The sequence below is a fragment of the Ostrea edulis genome, chromosome 7, assembly GCF_947568905.1.
Source record: "Ostrea edulis chromosome 7, xbOstEdul1.1, whole genome shotgun sequence".
Classification (NCBI taxonomy): Eukaryota; Metazoa; Mollusca; class Bivalvia; order Ostreida; family Ostreidae; genus Ostrea; species Ostrea edulis.
In genome coordinates, this window is record NC_079170.1 from 38,675,552 (window position 1) to 38,693,467 (window position 17,916).

A 17,916-nucleotide genomic window follows, 5' to 3' on the forward strand; every position below is an offset into this window, starting at 1 on the left:
TTTGTGACGTCACCGGATGTTGGAAAAAAGGAAGCAATGACATTGCAAATATCCTCCTGATCTATGTGTATAATATATACATTATACACGCACATATTTATATAATTTATCATTTCTAAATTATAATATATTTGAATACCTACGTAAAATGCCCACATAGATTGCTAATTTGATATTGTATGCACACAAAAACATTCTTGCCAGGCACTCGATACTTTGAAGAAGCAGGCATCTTTTTCGGTAAGGCCCTTAAATTGGAGGTCCCATGTCGCGGCAGAGGTTGGCACGTTAAAGAAGCCACACTGTTACGGCTCTGAGGTCTAAACATATGTGTAAACCTACAACTGGTTACGTCTCAATACGAGTGAAAAATTCACCACGGGTTTCCATATGAGTGCAATTTTCTTGAGAGGGGCGTTAAACAATATACAATCAATCAATCATCTATACAGTTGGTGACGTCTCGATGAGTGAAATATTCTCAAGAGGGACGTTAAACAATATACAGTCAATCGAGGGGTAAAAAACCAACAAAAACATTCTTTTTTCATCAGTTGGGAAACATAAACAACATGGGCAGTGAATATTGCTAAATAAATAAGAGAAGGTGCTGGGGACGCTGAGCTCATCTGGTTCGCCATCGCTACTGTAGTTTGCTATTACTGTCAATATTCAATAAAACATGTAAATGCGATAGAGATTTGAAAGACTCTTTGAGATCTTGTTTTGTTGAGTTCACTGGAATATATTGAATCATTATATGAATAAAAATAGATTTTATTCATAGACAAAAAGTAATTAGCTAGAGTACTTAAAGATATGTTTTTGTCAAAAGTAATATACACATGTCAAATATGAACCATATCACAATCCATTCAAAATTTATAAACAAGGTTAAAGTTTTCGCAGACAAACAGATCAAAAATAAACGCCCACGAATCTGCTGGAGCATAAAAACATGTCACCTACACCTTATAAAGGATTTGTGACCATGAAAATTCCAACAGACTCTTGGAAGATCTGCTCTCCAGAGACTAGTAGATATTGTCAATGAGGAACTCCAGCATCTTCTTAATACCAACTGCAGAATACTCGTGGATAGAATCAGAATCATTTTCAACACAATAATATCATGATGACTAATCATAAGATATGAATACTTCTGTGTTCCATTTTTATTGATGCCTCTTTTAATAATTCACCACAAAAACAGTGCACTTTAAAACAATCTCTCTAAACCCAGTCCAATATATTACGATTCTCATAGATGGATTCCCATAGACCGAGCAATGGTTTCTCATACAATAGAGATTAAAAGATACACACATACAAAAAGAAAAGAAAAACACATACTGCCTAAATTAATATTTAGATGCCAGCATCTCATTTTGAAAAAAAAGAAACCACATTAAATCGAAATTTAGAAATAACCACCCATCCTACTAAACTGCATGCTTTACTGAAAAAAGTTTCCCCATTTCATAAACATTAAATACCAGTGTAGTCAACTGACTCCCTCCTCTCTCTCTCTCTCTCTCCCTTTCTCTCTCTCTCCCTCTCATAAAAAGAAAATGATGATATATATATATATATATATATACACACACATGTATATATATGCTTATATACATTCATATTCTTTTGTATCTACTTCTGTTGCTAATGTACATGTATGTCAATTGAGCGAGATAAAAAAAAAACCATTAAATACCACTTTACATATCAATGTATATTCATATTATACACAATAAAGATTGTGGCAGATTATTTGACTTGAACACAGGTATCATTTTGATTCTTTTGCTCTCTGCCTTCAGTTCTATCTCAATTAACAATTGTTCATCAGTATCAGGATGTAAAGAAAACAACGTTTGGATTATAAACAATTCTTGTAACAGAATATGAATCCCGTGGTCGTAAGATGTGAACCTTGTGGTTATAAGATGTAAACCTCATGGTAGCATATATAAACCTCGTGGTTGTAGGATGTGAACCTTGTGGTTGTAGGATGTGAACCTTGTGGTTGTAGGATGTGAACCTTGTGGTTATAGGATGTGAACCTTGTGGTTGTAGGATGTGGACCTCATGGTAACATATATAAACCTCGTGGTTGCAGGATATGAACCTTGTGACTATAGGATATGAGCCTTATGGCTGTAAGACAAAACTTGTACTTCTAAGAAATTAATTTAAAAGTTGTAAATATCCATTTCACATGGTTTCTTGACTATGAGACAATTTTTCGGCCTCCTGCTGTTTTCGTGGCCAGGACTTTTCTGCATCAGTTGCTTTCTTTCCTTTTTGCTTCACTTTCATCTCTTGTTTCTCTTCCTGTTGAGTAAATAAAAAACAAACACACATTCAGTGCCTTTGATTCCTAAAGCAGTGTCCAATTTCTCTAATAGTTGTTCTAAATCAAAACACACATTCAGTGCCTTTGATTCCTAAAGCAGTGTCCAATTTCTCTAATAGTTGTTTTAAATCAACCTAAATATTAAAGTACAAGCCCAGTTTATATTTCAAGTTTGAAAACTAAGTTACAATGCTTTATATCATTCTAAAGCTGTTTGTTGAGTTTACATTTATGCTTATGTGATACATGTACATCACATAGACATTGACAAAATCAACTTTCCCTCCCTAACAGAAAATTCTTAAACATCACATTTGAATAAATAAGTCACGAATGTCGAAGCAATACATAGAGTCAGTGTGTTTGATATTAGGTGCCCAATATATTTTTGTTAGTTTGTTTTATGTCCCATCGAGAATTTTCCCCTCATATTGAGATATCGCCAGTTGTAGTAGAAGTACCACAAAATTAGGCTTATGCTTAGCACTTACAGTCATAACAGTGAGGGTTCTTTTATGGTGCCAACGCCAGCCGCGACATGGGACCTCTGTTTTTAAGGTCATATCTGAAAGACCCGCGATTCTCACTTCTAAATGTAGAGCATTTAGCGAAGGAGCAATCATTACCTATGTTTACATCTTAGGTTTCACGTGACCATGGCACGAGCGGGGCTCAAACTCATGACCTTCCCGGTTACACTTAACATATATAATACAGATGGAAAACAGTGAAGACAACAAACAGCAATCAATCCCATAAATCCCATAAAGGATATAAAGCTGAGAGTATGACAAACATGGACCCCTGGAAACCCCAGAGGAGGGATCAGGTACCTAGTAAGCATCCCCTGTCAGCTGGTCACATTCACCGTGAACCCTACATCCTGATCAGACACAAGTAAATGGAGTAACAAATAGTCAAAATCAGCATGTAAAGAACAGCATAACGATTGGTAAGAAACAAGTCACACTATTTGACCTAATGACAGGTTGTATTTGCAGATTAGATCAATTTTTAAAACGACCATATAATTTGTGAAATTGTGACTTCAAAAGCGACTGTTGAAACTCCTGTCTCGTGAACTTATTTGTCAGTAGCCTGTATCAATTCAAAACTTATCATATGCAGAACATGTTCTAACATATCGAATGAATTGAGAGACATAAACACCACATGCAGGTGATAGTGGAATGGGATACACCAAATCGAAATGAGGGAGTATTGAATAAAATACTGAACACATTGCTTGGGGTAAGCCTGATTCTGATTGGAAAACAAATCTGACAGGCCACCAAGGGAATTTTACAGGCAAGAGGGAACTTGACTACCTTTTATCCATCACGAATGACAATAAAACAAATCTCAGTATATACACACATTCTATTGTCCACTGTAAATGAATGGAACACTCGCTCAGGAACAATGATGACTTTAATTCTGAATCTCTTACAGCTCTCTGCTGACACATTACAACACAATGGAGCATAGCTAATATTTCTTAACCACAGATTACATTTACCACGCCATGTTTAGTTTATAAACAAACACATTATTTATAGAACATTAACTTCTGTAGCAGTTGGATAAACAATTGCATACATGCACACTAAATCTTGACGAAATACCTTGTCTACCAGGTTAAAACGTTTCTTTATCCTTTCCTTGATTAACAGCCCTTTAATTAACAGCTTCCAGTTTCCTAGGGCCCTCTTCTCTTTTTTCTAATTGTAACAGAAAAAATAACCTTAACAAATCATTACTCAAAAATACAATATATCTCATTTTCTTCCAGTCTAGAGCTGTTCTAATAATACTCAGTGCTCAAACCAAGTGGGGTCTAATTGAAGAAGAGGACAATTAAACATTCATACAGAAGTCTACAGTTCCTGCATGACTTATTCGTGGACTACAATTTTAATTCTTTGTATCTGTCTCATCAGTAATGGATCAAGTATATCACCGTCCATTTCCTTCTCTAGATACGACATGAAGGACTCGGAAATCTTTGTTTAAATCAAAGCATACCCAAAATTTTGGATGCATAAAATGAAGTAGGATTTTACTGTGTTTCACAAATCTTCACTTGAAAATTCAATAGAAAAACATAACCCAAAAATTGAAAATCCTTCAACGACTTGTTACTGGTGTATTTCGTGTATTAATGACTGACTTACCTGTACATTGTTGAACCTCACTTCAGATTTTTCACTGTACAGCAGTGTAAGTTAGAACAATTAATTAAACTCTAATGGTGATAACTTTAACCTTGTCTCTACATGTTCTTGTACCTCAGCCTCTTTTTGCTTCTGGATTTCCTGCTCTTCATCCCAGGCTGCCAGGAGAATGTCTTTATGTTCCTCACACACAACAAACCCCTCCAAACTACAATCAAAGTACTGAAAGTACTGAGAAGCGCTACTAAAACATTGAATTAATATACAAGATTTTATACAGAATACAGCCTTGCGTTCACAAAATTCCAAGGACAATACTTTGAAAAGATGTGAAAACCACAGACTTATGGGAAATATTCATACAGAATTTGATAATCTACAGACAGATGGGAAATACTTACACTGGATGGGAAAATCTACAGACAGACGGGAAATACTTACACTGGATGGGAAAATCTACAGACAAATGGGAAATACTTAAACTGGATGGGACAGACCAGAAGATACGAAATACTTACACTGGATGGGAAAATCTACAAACAGATGGGAAATACTTACACTGGATGGGACAAATCAGACAGATAGGAAATACTTACACTGGATGGGACAAATCAGACAGATAGGAAATACTTACACTGGATGGGAAAATCTACAGACAGATAGGAAATACTTACACTGGATGGGACAAATCAGACAGATAGGAAATACTTACACTGGATGGGAAAATCTACAGACAGATGGGAAATACTTACACTGGATGGGACAAATCAGACAGATAGGAAATACTTACACTGGATGGGAAAATCTACAGACAGATGGGAAATACTTACACTGGATGGGACAAATCAGACAGATAGGAAATACTTACACTGGATGGGAAAATCCACAATGAGAATCCCAACCCACCATGGCAGGTACACAGTCTATATCTAACTTCTTTGCCACCTTGTTTAAACCAACCACTAAAAAGCCATAGAATGAATATGTTATGTCATCAATATTACAACAATTGAATATGTAAATGTATGTTGCTTCGTTCACAAGAATAATGTTCATCACATGTTGACCATTTCATCAATCAGACAAACATACATATAGGTTATCATAGTTGCTGATGTTTAATGTCTATAAATACATGTAGCTGTGAGCTTCCAAACGGAGTTGTAGAGTTACCATATGTACAGCATAGATAAATCAAAGCTGAATATTTGTATGGATGAGTAAAAGTCATTTTTAGAAAGAATTAAATTTACCATAATTTGGTTTGTTTTCAAGAGAACTATTCAATCAAATGCTAATCATTATGCACCACCCGCTACCGGTGTACATTGATCCATTCATTTAATACAAAGGTTTCCTCAGTCTAAAGTATTTAAATAGATAAGTGTAGCTCTCCATAAATCAAGGATCTACAAAATTACACACTTGTTTCCCATCACACAAAATTACACACTTGTTTCCTATCACATAAAATTACATACTTCTTTCCCATCACACAAAATTACGAACTTCTTTCCCATCACACAAACTTGGATGTGGACAAAATTTCGTTGCACTACAGAATGAAGCTGACCTTTGAGGTGTACTGTTCCAGCAGGTAACATTGAAGATTTGAACAACTCCACATTTCCATAGGCATTCCTGGGAACTTTGCCCTGTGTGTAGCGATAGAGGAGTCATGTTTTAAGAAGAATACAGTTCTGTACGTAGCTAATACTCATGAGTGTCAAGATGCGGCAAAAGTGTGTGCATGTGTGCGTGCATGCAAGCTGCAGATCGTATGTACCATTTTTTACTAAAGGAAAAGAAATTTCAATTTGGATATATAATACAGAAAACAACGGTTACAGCGAACACAATTATAACAAATTTATGCTTACAGTGAAGTTATTTTCATTCCCAGTAGTTTTAAAACATATTAATGAACTTGATAGATATAACAAATTACATTTATAAGAAAGTAAATGTTCGTCCCCAGCACTCATCACACGTACAAGCGTGTTTTACTATATACAAATGATTCAAAGCACTTCAGACTTATTGAGTAAGATTAATGAGTCTACACATGTTACTAGATGATATTTTGCTCCAGAAAATTACTACAATGATCGCAAATTCTTTAGAAATGTACATTTTGTAAAAAAAAAAAAAAATCTGAAATATGGAAGAGAGTCCAGCACTGAAGGACCACAACCTACATCTACAGCCGGAGGAGGAATGTACACATCTGTCTGCCAGAATCCGAACAACTCCAAATCCAGGGCATCCGGATCAAGCTTGGGCTTATTCTAAAAAAAAATACAGTAATTTAAAAATGTACAGAAAAAAAGAAGCCTTTTATAAAATGTTTTACTAAATACTGTGAGTGTGGCAGTAGTAAGAAAAATTTGAAATGCTAACAATAAAGTGTATCATAGTTTTACATCAGCAGATCTTTTGATCTCCACTATTTCAATACAGCAACACTGTTTAACTGCAACACTGATTCCTGTGAAACTCATTCTAATGGCAGCCTAACGTTCTTCACAGACAAAATTTATTCTTTACACTGTTTGAACAATTGCTCTGTATCTAGTGTTCCGAATGTCAAACTACTGCTCTCTATCTAATGTTCCGAATGTCAAACTACTGCTCTCTATCTAATGTTCCGAATGTCAAACTACTGCTCTGTATCTAGCGTTCTAAATGTGAAACTACTGCTCTCTATCTAGTGTTCCGAATGTCAAACTACTGCTCTCTATCTAGTGTTCCGAATGTCAAACTACTGCTCTCTATCTAGTGTTCCGAATGTCAAACTACTGCTCTCTATCTAGTGTTCCGAATGTCAAACAATTGCTCTCTATCTAGTGTTCCGAATGTCAAACTACTGCTCTCTATCTAGTGTTCCGAATGTCAAACTACTGCTCTCTATCTAGTGTTCCGAATGTCAAACTACTGCTCTCTATCTAGTGTTCCGAATGTCAAACTACTGCTCTCTATCTAGTGTTCCGAATGTCAAACAATTGCTCTGTATCTAGTGTTCCGAATGTCAAACTACTGCTCTCTATCTAGTGTTCCGAATGTCAAACTACTGCTCTCTATCTAGTGTTCCGAATGTCAAACTACTGCTCTGTATCTAGTGTTCCGAATGTCAAACAATTGCTCTGTATCTAGTGTTCTAAATGTCAAACTACTGCTCTCTATCTAGTGTTCCGAATGTCAAACTACTGCTCTCTATCTAGTGTTCTAAATGTCAAACTACTGCTCTCTATCTAGTGTTCCGAATGTCAAACTACTGCTCTCTATCTAGTGTTCTGAATGTCAAACTACTGCTCTCTATCTAGTGTTCCGAATGTCAAACTACTGCTCTCTATCTAGTGTTCTGAATGTCAAACTACTGCTCTCTATCTAGTGTTCCGAATGTCAAACTAGTGATCTGTATCTAGTGTTCCGAATGTCAAACTACTGCTCTCTATCTAGTGTTCCGAATGTCAAACTAGTGATCTGTATCTAGTGTTCCGAATGTCAAACTACTGCTCTCTATCTAGTGTTCCGAATGTCAAACTACTGCTCTCTATCTAGTGTTCCGAATGTCAAACTAGTGCTCTCTATCTAAAGCTAATGTGAATTTTGTGAATTCTGTACGCACCCACTTGGCTCTGGACTTCACCATCTTGTAAGCCTCTTCTCCAATCTGAAATCAGATGATAATTATGTTTATGTCATTGATCACTAAGTAAACAATAATAGTTCTGTCGATTAGCGAGATACATCAGTTATGACAATGGTTGGCTGTCTATTTTTATAGATTTTACGCTGTCAGAGTAAGGCCAAACAATAAAGTGATTAGATAAGTGCAAATTTAATTAAACAGCAAAAAATAAAGGATAACTACACAAATGTAGGTACAAACAGAATTAATTTGGAGGGTGGGGGGAGTCATAAAACTTGAAACCTGAACCTCAGTAAATCATTTCAGTGCATTAAAAAAGAAATAATGATTGAGTTTTATATCTTCAGACAATAATGACAAGTTTACAAGAGACTCACCCGAACTGCTCTTCCCTCCTTTAGCCAATTCTCCCGTGAGTGTAACTATTCAGACGAAATGAAAATGACAATTCAAATAAACTATATATTGTGCAAGTACTTTTCAGGACTTTAGTATATGTACAATGAAAGGATTGTGACTTTTTGTGATTTTCTCCCCCTTCAATCATACTCTAAAATAGAAATATATGATTGTTATACAAATTTAAGGTTAAAGAACAACACATTGCTTGAAAACAGTCATTAAAAGATTAATCATAATCATGATGTCACTGATTAGTAATAATATCATGAAGATGATATAATTTCACATTTGTTACAATTTACAGGGGAAAAAAAGGTATATTTCCTGTCGTTTTCATGAGTTGGGAATCCTAGAGAATAGGTGCCATCAGACACCGTTTACTAGTTCTACGTGTACAATGATAATACCAATTAAATGCGTAACCATGGTCTCTGATCACGTCTTCATTCAGTGTATGCTATCCCACGGACATCATCAAAATCGTGATCTATTAAGATCTGATCACCAATACAATGTCATTGACCAATAATGCAGGGTTACTGATCTCTAAATCAGGTTTACTGTTCACTCATTTATAGTTACTGATAAGTGTGCAATCAATACTGATCACTAACTTATCAATACTGATCACTAACTTATCAATACTGATCACTAACTTATCAATACTAATCACTAACATATCAATACTAATCACTAACTAACTTATCAATACTGATCACTAACTTATCAATATACTAATCACTAAGTTATCAATACTGATCACTAACTTATCAATACCGATCACTAACTTATCAATACTGATCACTAACTTATCAATACTGATCACTAACTAACTTATCAATACTGATCACTAACTTATCAATACTGATCACTAACTTATCAATATACTAATCACTAACTTATCAATACTGATCACTAACTTATCAATACTGATCACTAAGTTATCAATACTAATCACTAAGTTATCAATACTGATCACTAAGTTATCAATACTGATCACTAACTAACTTATCAATACTGATCACTAACTTATCAATACTGATCACTAACTTATCAATATACTAATCACTAACTTATCAATACCGATCACTAACTTATCAATACCGATCACTAACTAATTTATCAATACTGATCACTAACTTATCAATACTGATCACCGTTTCATCGTTACAGATCACCGTTTCATAGGGTACTACTACCTGTAGTGCAATATAAATTAAACTTATGTCCTCACAAACTGAGGAGAACCTTCATATACATGTATAGGAGTAATTTCCTAAAACACTCGACATTGCATCATGTACTTATAAAATATCCTGCATCAAGATAGGTCAGCACACGTTATGCTACAGCTCATTCAAAGTATTCAAACACTACTTAATGTCAGTAGCACAGAAATTGAAAACCTTTAATTCAATGCAAATACTGTCAGCAACTTTAGAAAACCCAGCTAGATTTGATGATGTATCAAGGGCCTACCTCATGCACACATTCTCTAGCATAAACTGGTTCTCCTCTTATGTAGCCAAGCGGGGCAGCTGTTTCTGGATAGATAGCCTCAAACTTCAGTAAATGTCTCCTAAGCGCATACCTATTAAAGACGGTGGTATTTTTAAAATATTCAACATCATAGTGTATGTTATCTATTAGAACTTACTGTAGTTGGATTAATTCTGCATGTTTGAGAACAAAACATGTTTACATGGACTTTATTTCAGGCATGATGAGCATGCAGTTATTCTTTATGATAGTTGTATTGGTGTCTTTTGTTTGTTGAAGATCTGAATTTCAGAATACATTGAATTTCGTATTTCCTTAAGAAACATTTATGATTTCACAGGAATGAAGATCAATCCACTGAGGTGGAACAGACAAGCTTTCATTTGTGTTGCTTCCCTTCTGCACTGTTGAAATATTTTCCCTTATGATATACAGTAACATAGTCACACAATACACACATAGCAGTATAAATTACTGTGAGATAATAGTCCTTATAAAACTACATATAGGGGTGGCTTTTAAAATACTACTTACAGGGGTGATTCTTATAAGATACAGGGGTGGCTCTTGTAATACTACATACAGCGGGTGGTTCTTACAATACTACTTACAGGGGTGGTTCTTATAATACTTCTTACAGAGGTGGTTCTTATAATACTACTTATAATGGTGGTTCTTGGAAAATACTACTTACAGGGGTGGTTTTTATAATGCTACTTACATGAGTGGTTCTTGTAATACTACTTACAGGGGGTGGTTCTTACAATACTACTTACAAGGGGTGATTCTTACAATACTACTTACAGGGGTGGTTCTTACAATACTTCTTACAGAGGTGGTTCTTATAATACTACTTATAACGGTGGTTCTTGGAGAATACTACTTACAGGGGTGGTTTTTGTAATACTACTTACAGGGGGGGGGGGGGGGGGGGGGGGGTTTGTAATACTACTTACAGGGGGTGGATTTTGTAATACTACTTACAGGGGGTGGTTCTTGGAATACTATTTACAGGGGGTGGTTCTTACAATACTACTTACAGGGGGTGGCTCTTATAATCAGACACACTGGTAGGTAATGGGCGCTTCATCAGGCTAGCTAGAAACAAAAATAAAACACTACTATATTATTGCCAATAAACTCCTCCTTACATTTCACATACTCCAGATTTTGCAGCCTTTCCCTGTCCTCCCTGATCATTATAGAATTCCAAGTTTGCACAAGTTACGTCCCTTGTCTGTCATCTCCAGGTTAAAAAGTAGCATTTCCCTACACTGGCCTTTGTAATTTTCCTATCTGTAGCTTTGACATTTTATGATATTTTTCCATAAATTGCAGTCAACTACAATAATGCCCCTGGATGGGGCAACCCATGAACTTAAAAATTAGCTATAATTCATAGCAATAACCTCTTACATTTGGTAGGATAAAGAAGAAAACCTTGAGTTTCCACCGAATGAGCTTTAGCTGACCTTGCAAAGGAACATAATTCACAGCAACATGTTGATGCATGTATTGCTACGTACACTGTTAGTGTCTGTGATTTTCAAATACCAATTGTATTTACAAGCAAGTTATTTACACAAGCCTTTTGGATATGATCTAAACAATGGAGGTCCTGTGTCACGACAGGCGTTCGCAATTTAAAGAACCCTCACTGCTACAGCCCAGAGCACTAAACATAGGTCTAAAGTTGTGGTACTTCACCTACAGCTGGTGATATCTGAATTTGAGTGAAAATTCTTGAAGGGACAAGAAACAAACAAACAAATGAAAAGAAACAAGTCTGGTAAGAAGCTCTTTTAAAAGGAAAGCTTAATAAAACATTTTCATTTTAATAAAAACTCGTACAGATGATATACAACCAGTCACATGACGAATTTGTAGCTGCCAATCCTAAAACTATCCACCTTTAATTTCCTCATCTTCCACTTCGTCCTCCTTGTCCCTATACACACTAAGTGTCTCCTCCCACCACTCAGGATCCACCCTCAGCTTTCTGGTCTCCGTCATCCACTTAGAAGCATACCTCGCTGTTACGTCTTTCCATTTCCCCCCTGAAATAATTTAACATCCTTACATGTAATCAATGTAATTCTTCATTTGGGTAATATGATTTTGTTTGTACTTAAAGGGTTTTCAGTATGATCCACAACAACTAGGAGTTTATAAATAGACGGAAGGGGGGGGGGGTGGACAGGTACACATGAATGCAGATATTTTCTTCATTCTCAGTTTCTTCACAGATTAGGTGGCCCCTGCACTCTCTATACTATACCTTCACTGTATGCCACTCCACACTGCATAGACTGGGTGGTGGGATTATTTATACTATACCTTCACTGTATGCCACTCCACACTACATAGACTGAGTGGTGGGATTATTTATACTATACCTTCACTGTATGCCACTCCACACTACATAGACTGGGTGGTGGGATTATTTATACTATACCTTTACTGTGTGCCACTCCACACTACATAGACTGAGTGGTGGGATTATTTATACTATACCTTCACTGTGTGCCACTCCACACTACATAGACTGGGTGGTGGGATTATTTATACTATACCTTCACTGTGTGCCACTCCACACTACATAGACTGGGTGGTGGGATTATTTATACTATACCTTCACTGTGTGCCACTCCACACTACATAGACTGGGTGGTGGGATTATTTATACTATACCTTCACTGTGTGCCACTCCACACTACATAGACTGGGTGGTGGGATTATTTATACTATACCTTCACTGTGTGCCACTCCACACTACATAGACTGGGTGGTGGGATTATTTATACTATACCTTCACTGTGTGCCACTCCACACTACATAGACTGGGTGGTGGATTATTTATACTATACCTTCACTGTATGCCACTACATAATGCACAGGTTGGGTGGCAGCACTTTCTATACGGTACGGACGATTTATATGTCCCCTCAGACAGTCAATACCTAAAATAAGAGTCAATATCTACAACAACAGTAAGTCAATATCTAATACAACAGTCATTATCTAGTATTAAACATACAAGTACTACATAAATCTGTTTATCTGTGTATGTGTTGTGACAACTGCAGAAATGGAGATACTCACATATCCACGAGCTCTCCTGGTCAATATACACCTCCACCCATTCATCACAACCTTCAAAACAAAATCCTCTTACAGTCCCTGAAATGTTCTACTTTACCACTTGAAAGGTGAACGCACGGTGTGTGAATGGTGAACGTACGGTGAGTGAACGGTGAACGTACGGTGAGTGAACGGTGAATGCACGGTGAGCAAACTGTGAACGCACGCAGAGTGAACAGTGAACGCAAAATGGTCTATTCATTCGGTATATTTTGGATTTTTCCCTTGGATTGTGCTTGGTTTATAATCAGGTAGAGAATATATATATGAATACATCTGTTCATTTTTGTGCAAGTACTGGATGTATATTTTTCATGAATGATCGTAAATTTCACATCAATTTTAATGCACATAGCAATCATGTACAAACAAAAGAAAATTCCATATGTACATTGTTTACAGTATTACATATATAGATACACATTTATATGAAAAATAGAAACATATATTCTATAATATTTAGAATTCTTGACGTTTTCATAAATCAGGAATATTGCTGCGTCATCTCGGTATACTACATGTATTATATATTTTGCCTTAATTAAGATACAAAGTATTTAATTTCTTAATACAAGAGTATAAACAATGCATGTGAAATAAAGATAGTCTAGTAATTAACGCCAAGAATTTACAGGTGTACATGCAGGACTTCAAAATTTACGAGTGCGGTTGTTTGGATTACACCCAATTATAAAACATTCCCGAAAGGAGTCAGAATAAATGCATAAACAACCAACACGGGTAGAACAGGTACATCATATACCTTGTGTTGACACCTGAACGCTTCTAAATAGTATTAAAAGGTTTATTCCCACGTAGATTTTGCGTAATTCACTTTATTGCAAATACATGTAATTAAGGTATACCGGCATTGATCTGAGGAAATAATCCAGAATTAATATACGTACTTACAAAATAAATAGTTTGACCATGACTTTACATTTAGATTGTGCAATATTTGTAAATTTTTGATGCAGATAAAACTGTTTATTGTACTGAACTATATGTATATCTACGTGGGACAGAAATGTATGAGAAATATTCCATCTTTATATTAGAAACAAACGATGCAAAAGTTTCAAATTTGGGGAGAGGAGTAAATACATTTATTGACAATGTCCTTTATAAATATAGGCAAACAATAATCAGAAAATCAATTTGACATTTTGGCACGAATGTGTATTGAAATGTAGCATTGGGTTTTGGGTTTTTTTTAAGTAAGAGAGGGGGTGGGGGGGAGGGGGCCGGCTTAAGGAAAATAATCGACTTATATAGAATTCTTGTCAAATGAGAAAAAATGAAATATAATAAATTGTGTGCTTCAGACCAAACTTGAAAATGTTAAAATGATAATTCAGGTGGGGTGGGGTGGGGGGGGGCAAAGGTATTTATTAACTGAAACTGCCTCATTTTCATACACGTACCAGCGCTCGTTGCTCGTTCTTCGCTACATGTATAAGGGTTAAATTCATAACCAAAGGCTTTTATATTTTTCTCTCATTCAGAACTTCCCCCACTTTTTAAGCAAACAATACTTGATGTTTTGTAATGATACACTGTAATAACAACGATTCATTCTATTCTTTGATATTGATGAGTGATCTGCAGTTTTCCTTAAATTTTCGCAGTTGATAATCTTGATATTTGTGCTTTATGAATTAAATTTCTGATATAATAAGAAAGTTTACATTCACTCTTACGCACACATTCCTTTTTCGTTTTTGTCTTGCTATGAAAATCGATCCTTTCATTTTCAAATTGGTGTTCCGAATAACAGTGAACGGTGAACGCTTTGTGAACGGTGAGCACAAAACTGTAAACGGAGAGGGCATGGTGAACACATGATGAGGAAACGGAAAAATGGTAAAGTAGAACGTTTCAGGGACTGTACATGTGAATTCATCCATCCATTCATTACAACCTTCCAAACAAAATCCTCTAACATGTGAATTCAATCTACATCATATCAATCTAATCCTTTTATTTGTAAAGTACTGTTAGTTTTAACATCTTTCAATCTTTTTTTGAATGAACATGATTTTTTTTTACATCTCATGTACATGTAGGTATCTGAATCCTAATATACTAACGAAAACTCGGTGTACAGGTACCAGGATTAAAAAGCTGGGCTTGAGTCTGAAAATAAAATTTACTTTGATTAAGCAGCTGGGCATCATTCTCAGAGTCTGAAGATAAAATCTTTTGGTTTTTCTTCTTTCCTGAGATTGACTTTCTGAGTGGGCTCCTAAATGTTTGGGTTTCTTCCTCAAAGTCTTCCTCTGACCTGTTTATAAATCATAATTACATCACAGCAATCTTTCCAGGAGAAGACAAGTCTGGCATCTTGAAGTATAATTCAACTAACATTAACATCTCGAAGTATAATTCAACTGCCTATTATTCAACTGCTTAACATTAACATCTCTAAGTATAATTCAACTGCCTATTATTCAACTACTTAACATTAACATCTCTAAGTATAATTCAACTTCCTATTATTCAACTACTTAACATTAACATCTCGAAGTATAATTCAACTGCTTAGCATATAACATCTCTACGTATAATTCAACTGTTTAACATTAACATCTCTAAGTATATAATTCAACTAACATTAACATCTCGAAGTATAATTCAAATATTTAACATATACATGTAACATCTCTAAGTATAATTCCACTGCTTAACATTAACATCTCTAAGTATAATTCAACTGCCTATAATTCAACTGCTTAATATAAACATCTCTAAGTATAATTCAACTGCTTAACATTAACATCTCTAAGTATAATTCAACTGCTTAACATTAACATCTCTAAGTATAATTCAACTGCTTAACATTAACATCTCTAAGTATAATTCAACTGCTTAACATTAACATCTCTAAGTATAATTCAACTACATAACATTGGTATCTCTAAGTATAATTCATATGCCTATAAGAATAATTCAGCGGCTTAACATTTAAATATATCCAAGTACAGGGTTTGACACTAAGGCACGTCCGACCGACTGAGTCTTCAAGGAAAGATGTCCCAATTAAGAGAAAAAAAAGGAAGGAAAAATGGGAAGAAACAAAGCAAGGCTAAAGAAATAGAAATTTTAAAAAAAACAGCAACGGTTGAGGTCATTTTATTCTAAATGGACTAAAGAATTTCCATGCCGGGTAGAATTTAAAGAAACAGAAAATCATTAAATATGTTTGAAAATTAAAGCATCAAATTGAATGACGAGACTAAAGATTTTTTGAGACAAATACGTTTTAATTCAAACTTAACATTTGTAATTTGAATTAAGTATTTAAATATGAAGAAATTATCAGTGGGTTTTTTTCTGGAAAGTTGGTCAGGACTAGTGGATGTAAGGTCAGGTCTAGTAAAAATCATTTGAAGTAGCCCGACTGGTCTAGTGCTTAAAAAAGTAAATGTCAAACCCTGAAGTATAATTAAACTGTCTAACATTAACACCGACTTGTTCATTTATTTTTTCAGAATTAGTCACTCTCTGCTTAAACAATAATTACTTTGTCTTCAGAATTGTTGAAGAAAACACAGTCAGGGGTAACCATTATCAGAAATTATTGCCCAGGTTAATGGAGGAAACATCAGCAATACAATCCACTGTGTGAATGTCACATCAGAATTTATTGCCCAGGTTAACAGAGAAAACACAAGCAATACATTAAACTGCGTGGATGTCACATCAGAATTTATTGCCCAGGTTAACATAGGAAACACAAGCAATACAATACCCTGCGTGAATGTCACATAAGAATTTATTGCCCAGGTTAACGGAGGATACACAGGCAATACAATAGGCATGAATGTCAGAAAATCTACCATAATACTGACTATAACCAATTTCAGATTCGGCTGGGATAGTCTGTCTCCATTAATTATAAAATATCATAACTAAACAATCATTTAAGGAATATATGACTTGTCCAGATTGTTTGTTTCATGGTGTATTATGAAGGTATGAAAGCAATAGAAGCCGGTTATACAGAAATTATGGATAGTCAATTCTCCCACTGTTTTCTTACTTTCCTGTACCACCTGTACAACCTACACTCTTATAATTGAATTCATATTCCGTGACGAATAGGATTTTTTGTCAAGATGAAAAGACATCTGTGTGTCACAGTGCCTTAATCAAGATATGAAAAAACAAAGGTTTAGGAAACCATTGGAGGAGGTTGATCTACAGATATACTACAATAAACTCCTAACCTGTCTGGAGATTCATTGATCTTGAGTGAGCTATCTGAAGTCTTCCTCTTTCTTCCTCCACTACAACCATCCTCCTCTGGCTCAAAGTCATCTCCTGAGTCTTCAAGGTCGCTGTTGTCGTGATAACTCTCTGGCCTCACTTTGGAGCCTCGCTTCCTGAGATTCTTGCTTTTGGTTTTGAGAGTTTTTGAGGTCCCTTGTGCTCCTGACTTGGATGTTTTTTCTGTGTGATCTCTATCCCGTTTGTCTGTCTTGTCCTTGGACCTTTTCTCCACTTTCGCCTGTCCTGCGGGTTTGACCTTGGAGTTGGGTTTCTTGGCTTTCTTGATTGCTGCCGGGTTTCCCTTTATGTTTATTTTTTTACAGTCATCTTTAAGATCTCCCTGTAACAAAACAAGTGACATATTGGTCACCTGAGTATTAGTTTAAAAGTATCACTATATATAGCCCCAATAACTTTCCTCT

General features: G+C 35.5%; 1 protein-coding gene across 5 annotated transcripts in view; it reads right to left on the reverse strand.

Annotated features, from left to right (window-relative positions):
* The window catches only part of LOC125655220 (DNA repair protein complementing XP-C cells homolog), a 61,022-nt gene that overhangs the window by 34,682 nt on the left and 8,424 nt on the right, over window positions 1–17,916 (reverse strand). For 2 of the 5 annotated variants that reach the window (XM_056144286.1, XM_056144285.1), the window contains 15 exons: window positions 17,452–17,834; window positions 15,376–15,506; window positions 13,184–13,234; window positions 12,949–13,041; window positions 11,992–12,138; window positions 11,122–11,179; window positions 10,061–10,172; window positions 8,557–8,601; window positions 8,156–8,200; window positions 6,726–6,815; window positions 6,101–6,182; window positions 5,396–5,489; window positions 4,642–4,735; window positions 3,979–4,074; window positions 1,158–2,331 (listed from right to left, as the gene is read on the reverse strand). In XM_056144286.1, coding sequence (XP_056000261.1) covers window positions 2,212–2,331; window positions 3,979–4,074; window positions 4,642–4,735; window positions 5,396–5,489; window positions 6,101–6,182; window positions 6,726–6,815; window positions 8,156–8,200; window positions 8,557–8,601; window positions 10,061–10,172; window positions 11,122–11,179; window positions 11,992–12,138; window positions 12,949–13,041; window positions 13,184–13,234; window positions 15,376–15,506; window positions 17,452–17,834 — 1,641 coding nt within the window. In that variant the 3' untranslated portion in view covers window positions 1,158–2,211. The other 3 variants (XR_008796941.1, XR_008796940.1, XM_048885430.2) reach the window with 3 other exon arrangements.